The sequence below is a fragment of the Salmo salar genome, chromosome 11, assembly GCF_965601325.2.
Source record: "Salmo salar chromosome 11, fSalSal1, whole genome shotgun sequence".
In the NCBI taxonomy this organism is placed as follows: domain Eukaryota; kingdom Metazoa; phylum Chordata; class Actinopteri; order Salmoniformes; family Salmonidae; genus Salmo; species Salmo salar.
This window is the reverse complement of record NC_138301.1, coordinates 97118368-97144512: the sequence shown is the minus strand read 5'-3', so window position 1 is coordinate 97144512 and position 26145 is coordinate 97118368. Positions and strand designations below refer to the sequence as shown.

The window sequence follows — 26145 nt, the reverse complement described above, 5'->3', positions numbered from 1 at the left end:
CCAATGTATCGGAGGAAACCCCGTACAGCTGGCGACCGAAGTCAGCGTGCATGCACCAAGGCAGCCACACGGAGTCGATAGAGCGCGATGGGACAAGGACATCCTGGCCGGCCAAACCCTCCCCTGACCCGGAGGACGCTGGGCCAATTGTGCGCCACGGTCTCCCGGTCGCGGCCGGCTGCGACACAGCCTGGGATCGAACCTGGGTCTGTAGTGACGCCTCTAGCACTGCGATGCAGTGCCTTAGACCTCTGCTCCACTCAGGAGGCTCAGTGTGGAAGATCTTGACTGACCTACACAGAGTCCTGACCTCAACCCCATCAAACACCTTTGGGATGAATTGGAACGTCGACTGCGAGCCAGGCCTAATCGCCCAACATCAGTGCCCGACCTCACTAATGCTCTTATGGCTGAATGAAGCAATTCCCCGCAGCAATGTTCCACATCTAGTGTAAAGCCTTCCCAGAAGAGTGGAAGCTGTTATAGCAGCAAAGGTGGGACCAACTCCATGTTAATGCCGATGATTTTGGAATGAGATGTTCGACAAGCAGGTGTTCACATACCTTTGGTCATGTAGTGTGTCTCATACCTGTATCTCCAATCCCCCAACCATTTTCTGGTATGAAGGAAATTGACTTCCAGTTTGGTAGTTCAACTTTTGAAATTATATAATTTTTTCTTGCTGACAACCATTCCTAGCTTTGTGTTTTGTAATTATTAGAAACCTGTTTTGTCTGTAGATTTGATCAATTCAGAGCTTTGCTGTAATGGCAAAAAAATAAGAAAAAAAGCAACACAATTATAAATGGACAACATGCATCTTTCCCTTAAGTGATATCAATTAGAGTGTCTTTGGATGATATCTTCATACAGAGACAAGAGAGACAAACAGAGGCTCAGCACACAGGCATGATTTAAAGCCAATCTCAACAAACATATTGGATTTAGAAGACAATATCAATAGCCAGTCACTGTGTGTGTGTGGTGTGTGTGTGTGTGTGTGTGTGTGTGTGTGTGTGTGTGTGTGTGTGTGTGTGTGTGTGTGTGTGTGTGTGTGTGTGTGTGTGTGTGTGTGTGTGTGAGAGAGAGAGAGAGGGAGAAAGGCAGTTACAGAGAGAGGTGGAGCGAGAGAGAGCATGATAAAGTATATGGATAGCAGTTGCCGAACACACTAAAGAGACAAACGATTTGTTTGAAGAGGTGCGCCACGGGGCCTCACAGGGCTTATTTGGGATAGCATCTCCGCCTCCCCGATAGAACAAAGTGAGCGCCAAGGGGCCATGCAATATGTATGGGCCCAGTTAACCTCCTTCCCTCACACATTCAGGCAGGCAGCCACTCCTCAGTCATGGCAGGTCAGGGCTTAAGTGGCTGCTGCCCACATGGCCCGCCCAGTCTGTTTGTTTTCTGAGCTTAGGCCCGTGGATTAGCCAAGTGAACTGTCGAAGGCCCAATGGGGAATTCTCAGTGCATTTACTGTCTTAGTGTAGCACTCTTGCTAGCTGGCTAGTGCTTCATATGCAGCGTCTCACTGTCATTAGATGAGCCGTCTCATTGAGTCTTCCCAGGCTCATCGAACCCTCCGCTGGGGTTTCTACATGCCACACTCATACATTATGTGTTCAAGTGGACGTGAAGGAGCCAAGAGTGAGCTGTTCGCTATATGCTATATCATTCCTTGTTCAAGATGTGGGCATTAGTAAAGGACATGGTGCATAGTATAGTGTGTGTTTCACCACTGCTAAGTGGATTTTAAAGGGCAGAGGGCATACTCTAGTGTACTGTATGTATGGCCACTGTTTAAGATGTGGAGGTTACATAATGTAAAGCACTGGGTAGTAAAAAGGCGTAAATGCATTCTCTGTTTATGTTTGCCCATTGTTAAAGAAGCACAAATACACTAATCTAATGTTAAGAAGCTGATAGACAGTAGCATTAGTTGGAGCTTTGTTCTGAAGTGAGATGGGCTGGTCATTGCTCTTTTGTGTTCTAATGGTTTCCCAATACAAGTTCTTAATCACAAGAGATCTTGTTTAGGAGCTTTAAAATACACGTCTTTGTAGATTGTTACAATTTTCTCTTCTGGGAGACAAGGATTCTCTTAATTGTATTTTTTTTTACTTAAATCTTTGTTTACGAGAAAATGTAATCTATTAAAGTCATTATCACATTCTGATCATTTATTAGTATGGCTAACTGGAAAACATAGAGCACATTTTCAATTAAGATTGTAACACACATTTCAAATTATTTTTATGGAATGAAAGGACAATGGTATCCTGGTTATGCAACTCACCTTCATGTTCATATAACTTCCACATTTCATGGTGGCTTAATTCTTAATCTGTGTAACTTCAAAACCAATATATATTTGTTTTTGAGGAACCAAATTACAATATGAACTGATACAAACTGACTGAACCATACACATGAATGTAACACTGTTTCTATTCTACTACAAGGAAACATAACTTCCAACTTTAATGCTATCTGACTTTTATTCTACAACTTTTTATTTCAGCACTTTAGTTATTTCTCTCATTGGCATTCCCTGAGTGTTCCCGGCAAATATATGTTTGATAATAATTCATGATGTGAGCACACCTGAGAGACAGACTGACAGACAGAAAGACGAAGCTGGGGAGGTTGAGAAATGACCCTGTCTGTGTAGTGCGCTATACCGCTGTGAGCCGGGCCACATCTATCTCCGAACCCCCCTCTCTGTCGCTCACTTTAGGCCGCTCCGCTCCTGCACACACTGCACTGCGAGTAAATAGCCCATGTCCAGACGTATCATCGCTCCTCCGAGAGACTCCCAGGTCTACATATCTCACTTTAATTGAACTTTTGATGCATTGCGGGCCATGGGGGAACAGCACTCCGCTTGGTAATGGAGGCTCTAGATAAATGGTCGCTTCCCTCTGTGTTTTTTAGGGATAGATTTGAGTGTTTTTTGTTGTGCTGAGGAAACAATGGGAAGAATATTCTCTCTCATTTCTTGTCTCGGTGGCGCAAATGGGGCAGAACATGTTTAGATGGGTCATATGAGTCCCCCGAGGGTTGGTGATTTTCTGCCGAGTAGAAGGAAATGTGCCTGAGCCGCACTGCAACTCCTCACTACATCTCATATTGGTTTTCAAAGGGGGCTATGCAAACAATGCCCATTACCTATTGTAAACTGGAGCGCTCCATTTTGGAAGATTAACTGGAAAGAAATGTGCCCATTTTTTCTTCTCATCTGTAGTCCTTTGTGCTTTGAGTCTATTACAGCAGCCCGATTCAGCAGTGATACCCACTTTGAAATAGTGCAAAGCTTCTGAGGTATTTTCTTGTTCAGATGTGAATTGCACAACTGCTTTTTCATGCCAAACTTGACAACATTCAAAGAAGGTTATTTCTTCAGGGGTTGAAATGTAATTTACGAAAGTTTAACTTCATCCAGTAAGCATAACATAATTCACTTTGTTTTTTATTCTAGGGGCATAGTGGGCATGAATACAAATGTATCATCATCAGCATAACTTCCTGTTTCTTCTCCTCTTTCCTATTAGACATGTGCGGAATGTCATTAACCTATTTACCTTATAGCCTATGAGCATGGCACAGTAATGCACATTCCTCAAGCTTGATGTTTAACCTATGGACTCACTTTTGCAATTATCACCTTCCTCTCTATCAACCAATGGGTGTAAATCTTGGGATGTATTTATATGTCAATTTACCCATGTTCTCTTACTTGCTGTTTTTCAGCAACAGTTTTCAACAACCATCCATGTCCTGACCAGCTATATACACTGCTCAAAAAAATAAAGGGAACACTTAAACAACACAATGTAACTCCAAGTCAATCACACTTCTGTGAAATCAAACTGTCCACTTAGGAAGCAACACTGATTGACAATAAATTTCACATGCTGTTGTGCAAATGGAATAGACAACAGGTGGAAATTATAGGCAATTAGCAAGACACCCCCAATAAAGGAGTGGTTCTGCAGGTGGGGACCACAGACCACTTCTCAGTTCCTATGCTTCCTGGCTGATGTTTTGGTCACTTTTGAATGCTGGCGGTGCTTTCACTCTAGTGGTAGCATGAGACGGAGTCTACAACCCACACAAGTGGCTCAGGTAGTGCAGCTCATCCAGGATGGCACATCAATGCGAGCTGTGGCAAGAAGGTTTGCTGTGTCTATCAGCGTAGTGTCCAGAGCATGGAGGCGCTACCAGGAGACAGGCCAGTACATCAGGAGACGTGGAGGAGGCCGTAGGAGGGCAACAACCCAGCAGCAGGACCGCTACCTCCGCCTTTGTGCAAGGAGGAGCAGGAGAAGCACTGCCAGAGCCCTGCAAAATGACCTCCAGCAGGCCACAAATGTGCATGTGTCTGCTCAAACGGTCAGAACCAGACTCCATGAGGGTGGTATGAGGGCCCGACGTCCACAGGTGGGGGTTGTGCTTACAGCCAAACACCGTGCAGGACGTTTGGCATTTGCCAGAGAACACCAAGATTGGCAAATTCGCCACTGGCGCCCTGTGCTCTTCACAGATGAAAGCAGGTTCACACTGAGCACGTGACAGACGTGACAGAGTCTGGAGACGCCGTGGAGAACGTTCTGCTGCCTGCAACATCCTCCAGCATGACCGGTTTGGCGGTGGGTCAGTCATGGAGTGGGGTGGCATTTCTTTGGGGGGCCGCACAGCCCTCCATGTGCTCGCCAGAGGTAGCCTGACTGCCATTACGTACCGAGATGAGATCCTCAGACCCCTTGTGAGACCATATGCTGGTGTTGTTGGCCCTGGGTTCCTCCTAATGCAATACAATGCTAGACCTCATGTGGCTAGAGTGTGTCAGCAGTTCCTGCAAGAGGAAGGCATTGATGCTATGGACTGGCCCGCCCGTTCCTCAGACCTGAATCCAATTGAGCACATCTGGGACATCATGTCTCGCTCCATCCACCAACACCACGTTGCACCACAGACTGTCCAGGAGTTGGCGGATGCTTTAGTCCAGGTCTGGGAGGAGATCCCTCAGGAGACCATCCGCCAACTCATCAGGAGCATGCCCAGGCGTTGTAGGGAGGTCATACAGGCACGTGGAGGCCACACACACTACTGAGCCTCATTTTGACTTGTTTTAAGGACATTACATCAAAGTTGGATCAGCCTGTAGTGTGGTTTTCCACTTTAATTTTGAGTGTGACTCCAAATCCAGACCTCCATGGGTTGATAAATTGGATTTCCATTGATTATTTTAGTGTGATTTTGTTGTCAGCACATTCAACTATGTAAAGAAAAAAGTATTTAATAAGATTATTTCTTTCATTCAGATCTAGGATGTGTTGTTTAAGTGTTCCCTTTATTTTTTTGAGCAGTATATAATAACCTTAAGGTCTGTCATGGGGGGGGGGGGGGGGGGGTTATGCCAGCAGTCCCGCATAGGGCTACCTGTCATCACATCATATGGCTCCGAGGATCTTCCCTCAGTTAAGCGTGTATTCGATTGAACTAGGAATGGAGTGTTCAACAGAGCGGCAAGGGGCAGCCCATTGAAGGGGGATTCCTGTAGAGATGAAAGGTTGTTGAACTGAGGCAGTCAGAAAGTCAGAGCCCATCTTCTTTTCAACAACCTATGTACTTATAGGAGGCGGAAATGTACTGAAAACGGTGCACCAAATAAGTACCAATTTAACTACTGTGACTAGGCTTTGTAATTTACACAAAATGACACAAAATGCATGTTGATTTAGACTGAGCTAGCGTGAGTCAGCTGTTCAGTCTAAAATACTCTAAATGATTCAAACTCTGCAAACTTGTTTTGTCAACTACTCTGTTCCAATCAATTGGGGTCCAAAAGTAAAATGACCTTCCTGATAACTGCCCAGATGTATAGCCCTCAAAGTCATAGTCAGTAATCAAACTAGAGTCAAGGTATTTCATCATATTTATTATATATGCATTCTAAATGCTGCTTTGATGCAAAGCAGGTGTTTTTTAATATACATCTATTAATATATGAATTGCACTTCAAGGAGACTGCTGAACAAAGTATTTTCACAACCCGGCTCTCATTCAAATGTGTTCGTTTGCTTTAATCTTCCCTGTTTTCATTTACAACGTACCAGTGCCTGTTTCTCATGCTTTGTAACTAACCCTCTCTAAGTGTGAAACCTTTTAACAGATCTCACATCTCGTTGTTTTATTCCTCCCACAGCCCTTGACCCCAAGCAGGAGACGGTGGATGCATTGATGCGGCGGTTTAAGGAGAGTTTCCGTACTAACACCACCCCGGAGATCGCCCACTTTCAACACAACGTCACACACAACTCTTCTACAGGACGCAACAGAGGCCCAAGCCACACCAGAGGTAAGACTAATGCTCATTAGTCACTGTTCTGACTTGCCTAGTTAAATAAAGGTTAAATAAATAAAATATTTAGTATGAAAGTTTTTTTATCACTGTACAGAGAGCACATTTCTGTCAAGGTTGACACCCACCATGTACACTACTGTTCAAAAGTTTGGGGTCACTTAGAAATGTCCTTGTTTTTGAAAGAAAAGCACATTTTTTGGTCCGTTAAAATAACATCAAATTGATCAGAAATACAGTGTAGACATTGTTAATGTTGTAAATGACTATTGTAGCTGGAAATGGCATATTTTTTATGGAATATCTCCATAGGGGTACAGAGGCCCATTATCAGCAACCATCATTCCTGTGTTCCAATGGCACGTTGTGTTAGCTAATCCAAGTTGATCATTTTAAAAGGCTAATTGATCATTAGAAACCCTTTTGCAATTATGTTAGCACAGCTGAAAACTGTTTCCTGATTAAAGAAGCAATAAAACTGGCCTTCTTTAGGCTAGTTGAGTATCTGGAGCATCAGCATTTGTGGGTTAAATTACAGGCTCAAAATAGCCAGAAACACAAAGACCTTTCTTCTGAAACTCGTCAGTCTATTCTTGTTCTGATAAATGAAGGCTATACCATGCGAGAAATTGCCAAGAAACGGAATATCTCGTACAACGCTGTGTACTACTCCCTTCACAGAACAGCGCAAACTGGCTCTAATAACCAGAATAGAAAGAGGAGTGAGAGGCCCCGGTGCACAACTGAGCAAGAGGACAAGTACATTAGAGTGTCTAGTTTGAGAAACAGACGTCTCACAAGTCCTCAAGTGGCAGCTTCATTAATAGTACCCACAAAACACCAGTCTCAACGTCAACAGTGAAGAGGTGACTCCGGGATGCTGGCCTTCTAGGCAGAGATCAACTATTTTTATACTTTAGAACCGGAACCCCCATCAGAAGCTAGCCAGCTAACTAGCTACAAGCTAGTAGGCAGTTAGCAGATGCTAGTAGTCCTCACCGTTAACTCAGACATCAGCCAGCCTCAACCCGGTCAATTCCTGCCAGTCTGCACAGCGCGCTATCAAACCAGAGCATATTGGACTGCTTTTTCTCCACCACATCTCCGATTCCTACCGCAAGCTCTGAACCTTTATACCGGATCATCACAGCTAGCTAGCTGCTATCCGGGTGGCAACTCCTGGCTAACATCTCTGTCCCGAAGCAAGCACCAGTTAGCCTGGAGCTAGCCTGGAGCTAGGCCCATCTCCCAGCTAGCCAAAGAGGTCCACCAGCCAATTCTCCTACAATACCTCTTTTGCCAATTGGCCTGGCCTGGGCCCTTTACTAGCGCCACGGAGCCCCGCCGATCCATCACGACTGGTCTGCCGACGTAACTGTCCGAGGTGGTATATAATATATATATAATGTCCATGCTGATGATAATTTGGCTTGTTATTCTAGCATGCTGTATCCCTTTACTTTCTGGAGGCTTGTGTGTGTGATGCAGCGTCTCAGTACAATGTCTAGATTGTAGTCACATCCATGACCTCAGTGCTCAGGACCATAAATTCAGACCTTGGCCATTGCCGTGCACTCAAATCATATATGACAGTAAAAGACCCATCAATGTCATTGACATTACCCACTACTGGAAGAGACTGAGTGGCCACTGTGGAAATGAGACATTAACCTTGGACAGCTTACCCCATGCCCTTGAATACACACTTCATCACCCCCTCACGCCGCCTCCTCTATATGCTAAGTAATGTAGCGTATTACACAGAGCCTAGCTGTGAGATACTGTAGAGCAGGCCCTAACAATTGGCTGGGGGGTTGCTAGATGTCCAACCAACTTAACTAACAGGAAGGCTATGTCTTTGTGTTTGAAAAAAGTGTTTTTATATTTTCTGTTAACCCACAAGTTAGAAGTTTTTGTCATTGAAAGACCCTGAGCGAATAGCCCAGGAATTAGCTTTGTCATTGAATGTCGGCTCTGTGAAATCAAATCCTTTCAGTGGTCCAACTGTCTAACTTTCAAATCCTAAAGAGTCTCAGTGCAAGTCGCTGGCGGGAGATTTCCTCTCTGTGACTCAGAGAGAAAATAAACTATTTTTGAGACCTACAGTTGAAATTGTTTTTCTCAGCACAAAGAGGGACCCAATCCAGGATAACAAACATGCTAATTGGACTGGCGCTTTTACGTAAGGGAAACTCAATTTGCCGAGAGAGGGAAAGGGAATTCGACGGCTAGGCTCTGAGATTAGGCCACGCAAGGAAATTAATGCGCAGTCAAATTATACGCAAGATGGAGAAGGCAGGAACTGGGACTGTACGAGACGAGAGGGAGGCTATGAAGGACTTTTCTATTTCATTTGGGCTGGCTTGAAACAGCGTTTTATGCAGTAAATTAGTTCCCTTTTCTGCCGTCTCTCCACATTTCCCCGAGCCCCACTGAACATTTGTTTTACATGGATGCCAGTTTTTAAACAGATTAAGTGTGAGTGCAGCTGTGAAGTTCTCTTTATTTCCCCCGTTGTTGTTGTTGCTGATTACTTTTGCATTGTAATGAGAGGCCATGGCGGAGACAGGCCCTTTGGCACGGTGGCACAGTGGCACGAGGCCCCATACTGCGCAGGGGCGTCTCAGTGACACCAGACAGGCAAGGGGGAGAGGACACCATCTGTGTAGTTTATAAAGAGTCTTGCTGATGAGTGAAACTAATGATAGGGGCATACATTTCTTAGAATTAGATTGTGGGGAGAACTGAGGGGGAACAGTTCTAGTTGTGGGATCCATTTGTTCAAGTAGTTATGTTTCCCTTGTATGCGAGTACGCTTGTGTTTGAGAAAGAGAGCGACAGAGTAGAGAGAGAGATAGAGACTGCTGTAACCCACTTCAGCACCAAAGACAGTGTCTCTGCCATTGTAGAATAGAGTCTGAAAAGAGAGACACTATTAGAGATTATGAGTGAATCTAGTCTGAGTGAGAACAAGTTGGTCAAGTTTCTCCAGAGCAGACGGCCTGTTGAAGTGTCCTGTTTGGTTCAGTGAGACTCAACAAATAGAGCGCTGTTCTCTCTCCCACTACTCTCTCTCTTTTTCTTTATTCTATTATCTTTCTACATGTCAAACACACACAAATACGCATGCTCGTGCACACACAAACAACTACATCAGCACGCAAAGACACAAATCTCTCCCCTTCAAGTTCAGATTTTCATATTTCATTGTCTGTTGTCTCTATTTCACCGTGCAGTTTTTGAGGGCTCCAAGATTGGGCTAGTTAACATTCTGCCCAAGCCACCATTCAAAGACACACTTTGAAGTCTTTTCACAATTAAGTTTAGTCTCAAATTGAGTTTCTGGTTTCTGTATTCTGTCCCCACTGTATGTGCATACACCTTTGTGCACTGCGTTTCCCTCTGTAATAATGTTTGATGTGCTACTTAGGAGCTATGGAACTGTTTTGATGTGTCAGAACTCATATTTGGCCCACTATGACAGTCTAACCTTGTTTCTATTATCCCACTTATCTGATATGAATTGATGCTTTGAAGTTACAGATGAAATTTTCCAGTGTTGTGTTTGTCTCTACTCAGTAGATTCCCTAAATGTAGAAACAGGATGTGGAGACAGAAAAAATGGTGTTGGCTGAATCAGCAAAGCCTGTTACTTACCCTGACCTGTGTGTGTGTGTGTGTGGTGTGTGTGTGTGTGTGTGTGTGTGTGTGTGTGTGTGTGTGTGTGTGTGTGTGTGTGTGTGTGTGTGTGTGTGTGTGTGTGTGTGGTGTGAGAGATTCAGGGAGTGTTGATGGCTGGTGAACGCATTCTGTGCTTTGCTGCACTTTCAGCACCCTTCAATTTTCCCTCTAGACAATACACCATGATTGCAGCTCTGACCCTAAGCCTTAGGTTATCTATAACAGGCCTGATGATCTGCAGCCAGACAACAATGTGTGTGTGTATGCTTGTGTGCATGCGTGTGTGCATCAGTGGCACTCAGTGCCGTTTATGATGAGGAAGGACAATATTGTTTTTTTATGAGCATGGCCTTATTTCTATTACAGCATATTGGATGACTGTCATTCATATTCCATTCACCCAGTTCAATTTAACATCGATAGGTTTAGGCTACTACATGATACTCAAACTTTCCCTATACCCATCATGAGGTTGCTACAACCTAGCCTATGAATGAAAGTACGGTACAGTACTAGTCAAAAGTTTGGACACACCTACTCATTCAAGGGTTTATCTTTATTTTTTACTATTTTCTACATTGTAGAATAATAGTGAAGACATCAAAACTATGAAATAATTCAAAAAAGTGTTGTTTTAGACTTTAGATTCTTCAAAGTAGCCACCCTTTGCCTTGATGACAGCTTTGCACACTCTTGGCATTCTCTCAACCAGCTTCATGAGGTAGTCACCTGGAATGAATTTAAATTAATAGGGGTGCCTTGTTAAAAGTTAATTTGTGGAATTGATTTCCTTCGTAATTCCTTTGAGCCAATCAGTTGTTTTGTGACAAGGTAGGGTGGTACACAGAAGATAGCCCTATTTGGTAAAAGACCAAGTCCATATTATGGCAAGAACAGCTCAAATAAGCAAAGAGAAACGACAGACCATCATTACTTTAAGACATGAAGGTCAGTCAATCCAGAACACTTCAAGAACTTTGAAAGTTTCTTCAAATGCAGTTCCAGAAACCATCAAGCGCTATGATGAAACTAGCTCTCATGAGGACCGCTCCAGGAAAGGAAGACCAAGAGTTACCTCTGCTGCAGAGGATAACTTCATTGGAGTTAACAGCACCTCAGATTGCAGCCCAAGTAAATGCTTCACAGAGTTCAAGTAACAGACACATCTCAACATCAACTGTTCGGACGTAGACTGTGTGAATCAGACCTTCATGGTCGAATTGCTGCAAAGAAACCACTACTAAAGGACACCAATAAGAAGAAGAGACTTGTGTGGGCCAAGAAATACGAGCAATGGACATTAGACCGGTGGAAATCTGTCCTTTGGTCTGATGAGTCCAAATTTGCGATTTTTGGTTCCAGCTGCTGTGTCTTTGAAGATGCAGAGTAGGTGAACGGATGATCTCTGCATGTGTGGTTCCCACCGTGAAGCATGGAGGAGGAGGTGTGATGGTGTGGGGGTGTTTTGCTGGTGACACTGTCTGTGATTTATTTAGAATTCAAGGCACATTTAACCAGCATGGCTACCACAGCATTCTGCAGCGATACGCCATCCCATCTGGTTTGCTCTTAGTGGGACTATCATTTGTTTTTCAAGTGGACAATGACCCAACACAACTCCAGGCTGTGTAAGAGCTATTTGACCAAGAAGGAGAGTGATGGAGTGCTGCATCAGTTGACCTGGCCTCCACAATCACCAGACCTCAACCCAATTGAGATGGTTTAGGATGAGTTGGACCGCAGAGTTAAGGAAATGCAGCCAACAAGTGCTCAGCATATGTGGGAACTCCTTCAAGACTGTTGGAAAAGTATTCCAGGAGAAGCTGATTGAGATAATTTCAAGAGTGTGCAAAGCTGTCAAGGCAAAGGGTGGCAACTTTGAAGAATCTCAAGTATAAAATATATTTTGATTTGTTAAAAACTTTTTGGGTTACTACATGATTTCATATGCATTATTTCATAGTTTTTATGTCTTCACTATTATTCTACAATGTAGAAAATAGTACAAATAAAGAAAATCCCTTGAGTATGTGTGTCCAAACTTTTGACTGGTACTGTAGGTGCACACAGGTCAAGAGAAAAATGTGAGATGACAGACAGTGACACATGGACAGACAGTGACACATTCAATACCGCCTTGCACACTCTTGCCTGCATCTATCTTATCTAGGGTGTAATCGTTAGTCCAAAAGTTGCAAACATGAATTTCTATTGGACAAATTCAGGTATTTTTATCCCCGGTTCGTTTGCTTACGTTTAAGAAACGTTTTTCAACAGAATACCACCCCGAATGCAACCCAGAATACAACCCTGATCATGCGCAAACACAGTTCACTTTCATAGCAGCCATGTTGTATTCCTTCTCGCATCTATACACTCTCCTCCTTTCACCTTTTCCCTTTGTTTGTGGACTTCAATGAAAAACACATCAGCTGTATGTGACCAGGCAACAAAAAAAATCTAAGCCAAACCATGTCATAACCGCTACACACAGCCTACATCATTGTCCCCATATTAGCTAAAGTAACGTCCTAGTCAACATAGCTAATAGAACTACTTCGTTAGTAAACCCACTACAATCATGCAGTAACGTTACAGTGTATAGACAGTAAGCAGTTACTCCGGCAGGCCCCGGTGGCAATAAATTAATAAAACCAAAAGCTTACCTTGAATCGAAAGAGTTCCAGTGTTGTGTGGGATAGTCATAGCCAGCTAGCTAACATAGCATCCTTCTGTTTGAGCTGGGTGTTTGAGTAACTAAACTAGCCAGCTGCATTTGTTAGCTAAGTAAGAGAAACTGAAAAAAATGACAATCTCTCTCTCTCTTGCTTCTCCTTCATTTTTGAAGAAATTAATTTGTTGAGAACTGTTCTACTATTGTCTTTCTCTCTCTTTGAATCAACTACTCACCACATGTTATGCACTGCAGTGCTAGCTAGCTGTAGCTTATGCTTTCAGTACTATATTCAGTCTCTGATCCTTTGATTGGGTAAACAACATGTCAGTTCATGCTGGAAGTTCATGCTGCAAGAACTGACATGCTGTCTACCTCTGGAAGTTGTCATAATTACTGTGTAAGTCTATGGAAGGGGGTGAGAACCAAGAGCCTCCTAGGTTTTGTATTGAAGTCAATGTACCAAGAGGAGGATGGAAGCCAGCTGTCCTCCGGCTACACCATGGTGCTACCCTACAGAGTGCTGTTGAGGCGACTATAGACTTTCATTGCAAAACAGTGTGTTATAGTCAATTATTTGGTGTAAAGTGTAACTTTTTCAATGTTTTACCATTTTAATTTTTATGAAATTCATTGAGGAGGATGGTCCTCCCCTTCCTCCTCTCAGGAGCCTCCACTGGTGTGCATACTCCTGTCCAGGCTCTTACATCAATGGACTCATGCTTAACTGAAAGTCGAGCAACGTGTTTCTAACATCAATGTAATTACTGCACAGTCTGACACTGACTGTTTCTCCAGGCCAGAGGAACATGATTGCTATTCATCGTATGTCATGTATCTCATATGTCAGCCTGACTGCGTAGCCCTACAACAGTTATTAATGTGCCATATATTTTGTCTCACTGGTTGATAATCTTACAGGAATGGGATTCAATTGACACCTCCTGGTCTTAGGCGTGACACATCCATTTTAGATGGCCCTAACAATCCATGGTATCCCCAGCCTCACTGTCAATCGTACAGGGTGGATAGAGGTAATCATAGGGGAGGTGCAACAATTACCCAAGATGGAGGAATGAAACCCTGTGTGGCTGGTGTTAATAATCCAAAGGTGCCATGGTGCTAAGGGTTCTGAATTTGAGCCCCCATTTCAGCCAGTCATCAGTCATACCCTATGGGATCGCATTTACCGAAGTACTCTCTCCCTGTCCCAGCCATTTGCTGATTATAACCGGAGTGCTGTGTGTGCCATTTATATGCTCGTTAGTCTAAACGATCCATTAATCATAATGGAATATGTGAATAAACGTCCAGGGGAGATAGAGGTAGACAGTAAGGCCACTTGGGTGGGAGTGGTGACCATTAAAACTCCCACCTGTTCCAATGTTTTATCCTGACCCGTGTCACAGATATATGAGGACATGAATTTGGGCTGTGGGTGCTTATATTGTGATGCTGTCAGCAATTTCTTTATGGCACTGCAATTTTAGAAGAGTCTTGTTTTGAAAGCCTTCAGGTTCCATAAACTCAGAGATGATTGTAATCTGTTCGATTGTTGTAAAATGCAACTGTGCTGCCACCTGTTTGCCAGTTTCAAAACCCTATATCAAGTGGTTGGATATTTAATTGGATGCAGTTAGGGTAGAGAGAGATGGAGTGAGAGAGACAGAGACAGAGAACTTGAGAGGGAGGGAGGGAGAGAGAGAGAGAGAGAGAGGTGAGCCACAGGCAGACAGAAACAGAAAGACTCTGATAGAGGGCAGAGACAGAAACAGAGAAATCAGTGACAGAAACAAAGAAGTGATTCACACAGATACACATCGACGTACCTTGGACCAGTATTGGACCGAATGCAGAGTTGTCTTCCCTGAGCTCAATTCCGCGTGAGTGAGGAGAAAGGGGCACCCGCCTGGGGAATCTAGGGCTGGTCAGGGATCAGTGGAGCCACTGAAGAGGTGCTTCTTCCTGATGTGCACTTGGCTGGAAGTGGGGTGCCTGGGGCACTATGGCATGGGCGTCTGGCACTCCCGCTACTCTCTTACCCCACTTGGACTCCACCTAATCAGCCCACCATGATTTCCTGCCAAGGCCAGACTGCAAACAAAAGCCAGTTAGAATGAAGCATGGTGGAATATAATATAGTGCCGCTGCCCACACACATTCATTTTGCTAGAATACTGTATATATTAAATACATTCTATTCATTACATTTTCTAGACTAGGCCTATATTAACTTTTATCGCGAGTCCAAATTAACATCATGACATTTTCAATTCAACAAGCTTTGAAAATGTGTTATCGCAGGTAAATCACCTGGTTCACTGTTATCACAATGAAATATCAAGATCAAGCATAACATTTCTTAGTAATCAACAATTCAGTCTTATTCACATCAGTCCTACCACACTAGAAAGCATGTTTATCAGCAAACTTCACTCTGGAAGCACCCTTGTTGACTAGTAGAAGTACCCTTGGAGAATATAACAAGCAGCGTGTTGGGTTTTTAATCTGGCCCCCATTATGGCTTCAGAAAGGACATGTACTGTATATCTGTCTCCATAGTATTACCATCACTGTCTTGGATTGCAGGCTTTACTATTAGATGACACTATTGACTATGCCAAATATCGAGAGCTAGTGCTCCTCCAGAAACATTAGAAATCTCAATCTCAGAGGTAATTTCTGCTAGGATTTCTGTCAAACAGGCAGTTTGAAGCATCACATTTTAGCAACTTGCTCCATCACCATCTGTGATCAGGGATGTAGTGGAGGGGAAACACACATAAAAGGCGTTTATGCACCTTTTTGTGAAATAGCGTTTACTCACCTTTTTTATTTAGTTAATTATCGTTTACCCACTTATTGCGTTCCCAGTGTTGATCAACGCTCAGAACGCTAATATTCTTGATCTGAGCTCTAATCGTACCTGCCTCTCTGTGAACGAGTGGAATCATGATTCAGATATGCTCATTATGTTCGCCTACTTATCCCAGATTTGCCTTGTTAGCTCTCATTCATTCACCACTCTGTCCAACAGCGAACTCCGCCCACGGCTAAGGCCGAGACATCCCCCCCCCCCCCACACACACACACACACACACACACACACACACACAATAAAAAGATCTGGGAGAATTTGTCTACAACTGGTAAATAGTCGCGGATATTTCAGTCTGGTGGCTAGCTAGCTTTACAGAGATTAGTGAGCCAGACACTGATGAGCAGACAGTGGTGAGGCTGAGGCAGGCTGCAATGCAGGAGGCAGAGAAGACAGAGAGAAGGACAAAGCAAGCAGATGGAGAGGCCATCCAAGCATTTGGACAGTAAAGTAAAACCTACACAAAACCTAAAAAGACAATTAGTGCAAGTAAACAATACAGTTCTAAGAATTCGAATAGCATATGGTCTATATCGGTGGTTGTTCATCTTATCTCGATCGCCCACTGGAGTTTATAGTTTACCCATCTTTTTTCACTACTACATCACTGTCTGTCATATTTATTGACATGAGGATAGAGACAAGGTTTTAAAGAGGATCTATCCTGTCTCAATGTTATTTTTTCACTTTTTTTATTTCACCTTTATTGAACCAGGTAGGCTAGTTGAGAACAAGCTCTCATTTACCACTGCGACCTGGCCAAGATAAAGCAAAGCAGTGCGACACAAACAACAACACAGAGTTAGACATGGAATAAACAAGCGTACAGTCAATAACACAATAGAAAAAAAAGAAAGTCTATATACACTGTGTGCAAATGACGTGAGGAGGTAAGGCAGTAAATAGGTTATAGTAACAAGTAATTACAATTTAGCAAAATTAACACTGTAGTGATAGATGTGCAGATGATGATGTGCAAGTAGAAATACTGGTGTGCAAAAGAGCAGAAAAGTAAATAAAAACAATATGGGGATGAGGTAGGTAGATTGGATGGGCTATTTACAGATGGGCTATGTACAGCTGCAGCGATCGGTTAGCTGCTCGGATAGCTGATGTTTAAAGTTAGTGAGGAAATATGTCTCCAGCTTCAGCGTTTTTGCAATTCGTTCCAGTCATTGACAGCAGAAAACTGTAAGGAAAGGCGGCCAAAGTAGGTGTTGGCTTTGGGGATGACCAGTGAGATAAACCTGCTGGAGCGCGTGCTACGGGTGGGTGTTGTTATCGTGACCAGTGAGCTGAGATAAGGCGGAGCTTTAACTAGCATAGACTTATAGATGACCTGGAGCCAGTGGGTCTGGCGACGAAAATGTAGCGAGGGCCAGCCGATTAGAGCATACAGGTCGCAGTGGTGGGTGGTATATGGGGCTTTGGTGACAAAACGGATGGCACTGTGATACACTGCATCCAGTTTGCTGAGTAGAGTGTTGGAGGCTATTTTGTAAATGACATCGCCGAAGTCGAGGATCGGTAGGATAGTCAGTTTTACTAGGGTATGTTTGGCGGCATCAGTGAAGGAGGGTGTGTTGCGAAATAGAAAGCCAATTCTAGATTTAATTTTGGATTGGAGATGTTTAAAATGAGTCTGAAAGGAGAGTTTACAGTCTAGCTAGACACCTAGGTATTTGAAGTTGTCCACATATTCTTAGTCAGAACTGTCCAGAGTAGTGATGCTAATTGGGCGGGCGGGTGCGGGCAGCGAACGGTTGAAAAGCATGCATTTAGTTTCACTAGCGTTTAAGATCAGTTGGAGGCCACGCAAGGAATATTGTATGGCATTGATGCTCGTTTGGAGGTTGTTAACACAGTGTCCAAAGAAGGGCCAGATGTATATAGAATGGTGTCGTCTGCGTAGAGGTGGACTAGGGAATCACCCGCAGCAAGAACGACATCGTTGATATATACAGAGAAAAGAGTCGGCCCGAGAATCGAACCCTGTGGCACCCCCATAGAGACTGCCAGAGGTCCGGACAACAGGCCCTCCGATTTGACACACTGAACTCTGTCTGAGAAGTAGTTGGTGAACCAGGCGAGGCAGTCATTTGAGAAAACAAGGCTGTTGAGTCTGCTGATAAGAATACGGTGATTGACAGAGTCGAAAGCCTTGGCCAGATCGATGTACAGTGCAGCCGTATTCAATCTTTTATCGATGGCGGTTATGATATCGTTTAGTACCTTGAGCGTGGCTGAGGTGCACCCATGACCAGCTCTGAAACCAGATTGCATAGCGGAGAAGGTACGGTGGGATTCAAAATGGTCAGTGATCTGTTTATCAACTTGGCTTTCAAAGACTTTAGAAAGGCAGGGCAGGATGGATATAGGTCTATAACAGTTTGGGTCTAGAGTGTCACCCCCTTTGAGGAGGGGGATGACTGCGGCAGCTTTCCAATCTTTAGGGATCTTGGACGATACGAAAGAGAGGTTGAACAGACTGGTAATAAGGGTTGCAACAATGGCGGCGGATAATTTTAGAAAGAGAGGGTCCAGATTGTCTAGCCCAGCTGATTTGTATGGGTCCAGGTTTTGCAGCTCCTTCAGAACATCTGCTATCTGGATTTGGGTGAAGGAGAAGTTGGGGAGGCTTGGGCAAGTAGCTGTGGGGGGTGCGGAGCTGTTGGCCGGGGTTGGGGTAACCAGGAGGAAAGCGTGGCCAGCCGTAGAGAAATGCTTATTCAAATTCTCGATTATCGTGGATTTATCGGTGGTGACAGTGTTACCTAGCCTCAGTGCGGTGGGCAGCTGGGAGGAGGTGCTCTTGTTCTCCATGGACTTTACAATGTCCCAAACATTTTTAGAGCTACAGGATGCACATTTCTGTTTGAAAAAGCTAGCCTTTGCTTTCCTGACTGACTGTGTGTGTTGGTTCCTGACTTCCCTGAACAGTTGTATATCAAGGGGACTATTCGATGCTATTGCAGTCCGCCACAGGATGTTTTTGTGCTGGTTGAGGGCAGTCAGGTCTGAAGTGAACCAAGGGCTATATCTGTTCTTATTTCTACATTTTTTGAAAGGGGCATGCTTATTTAAGATGGTTAGGAAATTACTTTTAAAGAACGACCAGGTATGCTCGACTGACAGGATGAGGTCAATATCCTTCCAGGATACCCGGGCCAGGTCGATTAGAAAGGCCTGCTCGCAGAAGTGTTTTAGGGAGCGTTTGACAGTGATGAGGGGTGGTCGTTTGACCGCGGACCCATAGTGGATGCAGGCAATGAGGCAGTGATCACTGAGATCCTGATGGAAAACAGCAGAGGTGTATTTGGAGGGCAAGTTGGTCAGGATAATATCTATGGGGGTGCCCATGTTTACGGATTTTGGGTTGTACCTGGTGGGCTCCTTGATCATTTGTGTGATATTGAGGGCATCTAGCTTAGATTGTAGGACTGCCGGGTTGTTAACCTGTTGGGTCTAGGGGGCAGCATTTGCACGTCTGGATAAAAAAAATGTACCCGATTTAATCTGGTTACTAATCCTACCCAGTAACTAGAATATGCATATACTTATTATATATGGATAGAAAACACTCTAAAGTTTCCAAAACTGTTTGAATGGTGTCTGTGAGTATAACAGAACTCATTTGGCAGGCAAAACCCTGAGACATTTTCTGACAGGAAGTGGATACCTGATGTGTTGTATTGACTTTAAACCTCTCCCATTGAAAAACACAGGGGTTTAGGAATATTTTGGCACTTCCTATTGCTTCCACTAGATGTCACCAGCCTTTACAAAGTGTTTTGAGTCTTCTGGAGGGAGATCTGACCGAACAAGAGCCATGGAACGGTGATGTCCCATTAGACACCTGGCGCGCTACTTCATGTTGGGTACCCTCGTTCCAATACGTTATAAAAGGCTATGCATTCGTCCACCTTGAATATTATTCATGTTCTGGTTAAAAAAGGCCCTAATGATTTATGCTATACAACGTTTGACATGTTTGAACGAACGGAAATATATTTTTTCCCCTCGTTCATGACGAGAAGTCCGGCTGGCTTACATCATGTGCTAACGAGACGGAGATTTTTGGACATAAATGATGAGCTTTTTTGAACAAAACTACATTCGTTATGGACCTGTGATACCTGGAAGTGACATCTGATGAAGAGAATCAAAGGTAATGGATTATTTACATAGTATTTTCGATTTTAGATCTCCCCAACATGACGTCTAGTCTGTATCGCAACGCGTATTTTTCTGGGCACAGTGCTCAGATTATTGCAAAGTGTGATTTCCCAGTAAGGTTATTTTTAAATCTGGCAAGTTGATTGCGTTCAAAAGATGTAAATCTATAATTCTTTAAATGACAATATAATATTTTACCAATGTTTTCTAATTTTAATTATTTAATTTGTGACGCTGACTTGACTGCCGGTTATTGGAGGGAAACGATTTCCTCAACATCAATGCCATAGTAAAACGCTGTTTTTGTATATAAATATGAACTTGATAGAACTAAAAATGCATGCATTGTCTAACATAATGTCCTAGGAGTGTCATCTGATGGAGATTGTAAAAGGTTAGTGTATCATTTTAGCTGGTTTTATGGTTTTGGTGACCCTGTCTTTGACTTGACAAAACATTACACACAACTCTTGTAAATGTACTGTCCTAACATACTCTAAATTTATGCTTTCGCCGTAAAACCTTTTTGAAATCGTAAAACGTGGTTAGATTAAGGAGATGTTTATCTTTCAAATGGTGTAACATAGTTGTATTTTTGAAAAATTTGAATTTTGACATTTATTTGGATTCAAATTTGCCGCTCTTGAAATGCACCTGCTGTTGATGGAGTGCACCACAGGTGGCACGCTAGCGTCCCACCTAGCCCCAAGAGGTTAAGCATATCCCAGTTTAGGTCACCTAACAGAATGAACACTGAAGATAGATGGAGGGCAATCAATTCACATATGGTGTCCAGGGCACAGCTGGGAGCTGAGGGGGGTCTATAACAGGCTGCAACAGTGAGAGACTTATTTCTGGAGAGACACATTTTTTATATTAGAAGCATAGACCTGGAAAGTATGACAGAACTTTGCAAGCTATCTCTGCAGTAGATTGCAACTCCTCCCCCTTTGGCAGTTCTATCTTGACGGAAAATGTTGTAGTTGGGGATGGAAATCTCAGAATATTTGGTGGCCTTCCTAAGCCAGAATTCAGACACAGCAAGGACATCATGGTTGGCGGAGTGTGCTAAAGCATTGAGTAAAACAATCCTTTCTCATAGTCTTCATGTTTTTACATCCATTGAGAATAACAATAGTTCCTCAATGTATTTGAAAAATCTTTCCAGCTCTCTCCCTTTCGACCACTCAGCGTGAAAGGGAAAAATGGCATGCTCTGATCCAGTGGAAACATCATAAAATAGGCCTACCTGATTACTTCTTATCAGTGCTTGACTTGAAATAGGTTCCGGTACTCATTTTGGGTGCTGGTACTGTTTATATTTAGGTGCAGGAGCTCCACAATACTTTTGAGCTAATATTCTATAAGAGGAAAAGGAGCTCAAGCAGTAGAAAATTGGAGGTGTCGGTACTCAGCTCTGGTGAGCTCCTACCCAAGTCGAGTACTACTTCTTATCCCTTTTGCAAATAGCCTACAGCTGTCTCTGTCCCTAGCTCACTGACAGATGAAACTCTGAGGGCCCAGATTATTTTTTACAATGTTGCAAATCGCTAGTCGGACCCAAGTTAATAGTTGATGCAATGTTTTGAGTTCTTTGCAGACAGGCCATATGTAGTCAATGTGATTTACAGGACATTTATTTTTATCAGGGGATTATCTGCCCGCAGGCTGCAATGTTGGCTTTATCTAGGCAATTTTTTACATTGTTGGCAATGGAATTAAATATTTAGGTTTGTATCATTTAAAATTTTGATTTTGATATCCTTTTGATTAACCACATGACAATGATTTTGAGATATGCAGACGTTATTATAAATTAAATGAAACTGTGGCACGAAAATGTGCACATGAAAACCATAACTGGCACGCAGATCGGTAGAAATGGTAAGAACATTGGCATTCCACATGAGAAAGGTTGCCGCCTCCTCATGTAGCCTATGACCGGCAACTTCAGCAGAGTAAAGCCAGAATCTGTGAAAGCCAGTAGGAGCAGGAGAAGGATGGTCGGGTCAAGTTAAGATTTTTTTCTTCTGGCTATCAAGATCTCTGGCTCCCTCTTGAGGAAGTTGTCTTATATCACCAAACCATAAGCTTTATGCATCAGACAAGATCAATGCATATCTTTGATTTTATTATAACACGTAGGGTGTGTCTATATATGGAAAAATACACTTTTAAAATGTTGACCAATCGATTGGTCAAAAGAACAGACGACCTTTGGTCAACTAAGAATTTTTTGGGGTCGGGTTAGGGTTAGACGATTCTGTGCTTCCAACTTTGTGGCAACAGTTTGGGAAAGGTCCTTTCTTGTTTCAGCATTAACGCCCCGGTGCTCAAAGTGAGGTCCATACAGAAATGGTTTGTTGAGATCGGTGTGGAAGAACTTGTCTGGTCTGCACAGAGCCCTGACCTCAAACCCATCGAATACTTTTGGGATGAATTGGAACACCGACTGCGAGCCAGGCCTTATTGCCCAACATTAGTGCCCGACCTCACTAATGCTCTTGTGGCTGAATGGAAGCAATTACCCGCATCAATGTTCCAACATCTAGTGGAAAGACTTCCCAGAAGAGTGGAGGCTGTTATAGCAGCAAAGGGGGGAACAACTCCATATTAATGTCCATGATGTTGGAATGAAGTGTTCGTCAAGCAAAGTCCACATACTTTTGGTCATGTAGTGTATTGTCCCATCTACGTACATTGTGTAATTTGCTGTTGGTCCTTAACTAGCTCCATAAGGATATTGATGGTCAAACCAAGTTGACAATGGGGATTACGATCGGGTCGCGTGCAGCTGTGCTCCGAATTTATCATTACTTGGGTGCATTGTGGGCATTGTGGGCAGGATTCAAATAAACCAAACCCACGGAAAACTTTTACGGTACCCTTCATTTAGTAGTATTTAGTTACACTTTGTAGTGAATTTTGACACTGGAATAAATGTTTCTGACTCATGTCGATGCCACATGGGCCATTTTCAAAACGAGAAGTAGCTTTTTAGGGGCAGTCGCTCAGCCATAGCTTGAATGCAGCCTGAATTTGATTACCATTGGCAGAGCAGGATAACCAGCAATCATGCACTTACTATACACACACACACACACACACACACATACACGTTGAGTGTGTTAGCTGTACTCATCCGCTTGTCATGCCATGTTATATTTTCTGCTTCTCCCTGGTGCTTTCACTGCTGAAGTACGGAGAAGGCGTTTGTTTACCCACATTTCTGTATAATTACAGCCTGTATTATTTTGGGTAAACCACACTTAACCTTTCAGGTTTAAACAGATGCAGAGGGGGTCACGGGTAGGGGCAGCAATAGATAATTTATGCTGTCCCTCACAGACACGCAGACACAGTCATGTAGATACAAACTACCACACGTCTTTGCACATACTGACTCATTCATTCACACACTCTATCTCACCCCTACACACAAAGGCAACAAAAGTGGCCTTGGCAAATAGTCACTGACTTGTTAGTTGTGTATGTTAGTTGTGTTCTCAGTAATTCCCTTCCCTGCTTTCATACAAACACATGAAGAGCACACATACATACATGTGCATGCATGAATACACCTCCCTCCCCACACACACACAGGTTTGTACTTCAGAGGAACAAAACAAATCTAACAAGAGCCATGCAAATTCATAGTGGCGGATGTATCCATGAGGGAAATGTGGTTCTCATTAATCTTAAGAGCCTACAAATCCCTGCTGCTTTAGTCTCTAGTCAGTCCACGGGGAAGAGAAAGGATGGGAGCCCAAATACATCTCTCTCTCTCTCTCTCTCTCTCTCTCTCTCTCTCTCTCTCTCTCTCTCGCTCGCTCTCTCTCTCTCTCTCTTGCTCTCTCTCTCTCTCTCTCTCTCTCGCTCTCTCTCTCTCTCTCTCTCATATACACACCATCACTCACACTAGCCCACCTGAGCTGAAGTCCATTAGGTGTGGTACTGTGTTGATGTGATGGCGTGCGTGGCAGAAGCAGAGGGTGATCTGTGCTCCCCGACAGAAAAATGATTAGCTTTTATAGTGCAGAATGAACTCATCTCTGCCTCGCCTCCCAGTGCCTGCACCACCTTAATCACTCCCATCACAGGGCAGATTGAAAAGCAGCTCCCGCTTTCTTTCCCCATGTAACCTTTCCCCCCACCCTATCCTCCCTATCTTCACTCGCTATAGCCCTTCTCTCTCTCTCTCTCTCTCTCTCTACCACTGTATCATCCCTCACCTCCCTTTCTTTTAAACCTCTGTCCCTCACTTTCTCCCTTTCCACCCACCATCACCCTTGGTCTCCCTCACTCCCTCTCATTCCATCCTCACTTCCTCTCACTATGTCCTCCAACACTCTCTCCGCTTGTCTCTCTCTCTCTCTCTCCGCTTGTCTCTCTCTCTCTCTCTCCGCTTGTCTCTCGCTCTCTCTCTCCGCTTGTCTCTCTCTCTCTCTCCCTCACTTCCTCTCACTATGTCCTCCAACACTCTCTCCGCTTGTCTCTCTCTCTCTCTCCGCTTGTCTCTCTCTCTCTCTCCGCTTGTCTCTCTCTCTCTCTCTCCGCTTGTCTCTCTCTCTCTCTCCGCTTGTCTCTCTCTCTCTCTCCGCTTGTCTCTCTCTCTCTCTCCGCTTGTCTCTCTCTCTCTCTCCGCTTGTCTCTCTCTCTCTCTCTCCGCTTGTCTCTCTCTCTCTCTCTCTCTGTGTGTGTGTGTGTTTCATCCCTCATATTTCTCCATCCTGCCTTGTCACTTGCTGCAAACGCGATCTATCTGGGACTTTGTCAATGCAGTATGAACGACTCTTCTGCTGCGAGTAACAATGCATTATTGGAACTACTACGTCCACGTTGCGCTCAGTGTTGGTGAAAGTCAGTGTGACGTGCAAAGACAGAAGCTTTCACTATAGTAATTGACATTAAACTTATAGAGAATGGCAAATAATTAGACTTAGAAAAGGTGTGGATTGAACCATTTCAAAATTCAGGGAGAATTTTAATTGGTATATGTTTCATTTTGAACAGCATATTTTAGTTAGGAAGGGTGTGAATCTACTGCACACACACACACACATACACACTGTTTAGGAGAGAGAGGCAGATGGAGAGTGGTTGAAGGTGTGACACAACTCAGATAGGCAGGCAGCCGGACTAATGAAAAACTTTACCGTCTTCACCCTATAGTTTAGTTTCAGCCTCCAGAGTCAATGCTTTTTATGGAAGTGTGTTAGACACCAGTAGTGCCCTTGACATGGAAGAGAGAGCAGGCATAATGACGACAAGAGAGGATAGGGAGGTGATGCATTTCACAGTGAGGGAGAGAGTGTGGGTATGTGTGTGAGAGAGAGAGAGCGAGAGTGAGGGGGAGAGAGAGACAGAGTTGACACATTTCAATAAGAGGTCGGAAAAACCTCTGTTCTTTGTCACAACCATGTCCTGTCTGTCTGGTACAACACCTACAATAGAAACACATGCACTGTGTGTGTGTGTGTGTGTGTGTGTGTGTGTGTGTGTGTGTGTGTGTGTGTGTGTGTGTGTGTGTGTGTGTGTGTGTGTGTGTGTGTGTGTGTGTGTGTGTGTGTGTGTGTGTGTGTGTGTGTGTGTGTGTGTGTGTGTGTGTGTGTGTGTGTGTGTGTGTGTGTGTGGGAGTGTGGGAGTGTGTGTGTGTGGGAGTGCGTGTGTGCGTGCGTGCGTGTGTGTGTGCGTGCGTGTGTGGGAGTGCAGTGGTTTTCCTGATAGGCTTGTTAGGCGCTAGTGGCCTCTGTTTTACCACCTCATTTGTAACACAGGACTGCAGCCTTCAAACTTTCAATGCACATGTTCCCTTACTAACTTGTTTTACTCGCTCTTGGAAGTCGCTCCACTTAACCATATATCTGCATGAATATCTCAGCATGTTAATGGAGTGATATTTCTCCCTCCTTCTATCTATTTTTCTTTCTTGTCTTCTCTCTCCACTTTCACAGTTTCATCAAGCGTCCGTGCTGTTTCGGCAGTCGTCTCTTGAGCTCAATTTGCAAATCAAACTGGAACACGACCCCAGTGTGTGTGTGTGTGTGTGTGTGTGTGTGTGTGTGAGGGAGATGGTGTGTGTGTGCATGTGCGTGGTCTGTACGTGCGTTCCTGGGTGCGTGTGAGTGTGTGTATCCGTGTGTTTGTGTGTGTGTGTGTGACTGAACACCTCTCCTCAGCACTGCCGTGCCACCATGACATTAAAGCCCTGATAAATGCACGGAGATTGAAAAACAAAATGCATAATGAAGGGATTTAAAGCCACTGCAGGATAAAGCCGCCTAGAAATAGTGCCATTTAAACTAAGTCAACTAAACCACCCTCAAGAGAAAAAACTGTGACGAGATGAGAATCCTCCAACACCTGTTTTAA

At 43.8% G+C, this 26145-nt stretch overlaps 1 protein-coding gene across 1 annotated transcript in view; it reads left to right on the top strand.

Annotated features, from left to right (window-relative positions):
* The window catches only part of LOC106563268 (astrotactin-2), a 537304-nt gene that overhangs the window by 152850 nt on the left and 358309 nt on the right, over positions 1–26145 (top strand). Inside the window, exon 4 of the mRNA XM_014128700.3 lies at positions 6209–6361. Within this exon, the coding sequence (XP_013984175.2) occupies positions 6209–6361 (153 nt within the window). The remainder of the gene's footprint in view (positions 1–6208; positions 6362–26145) is intronic.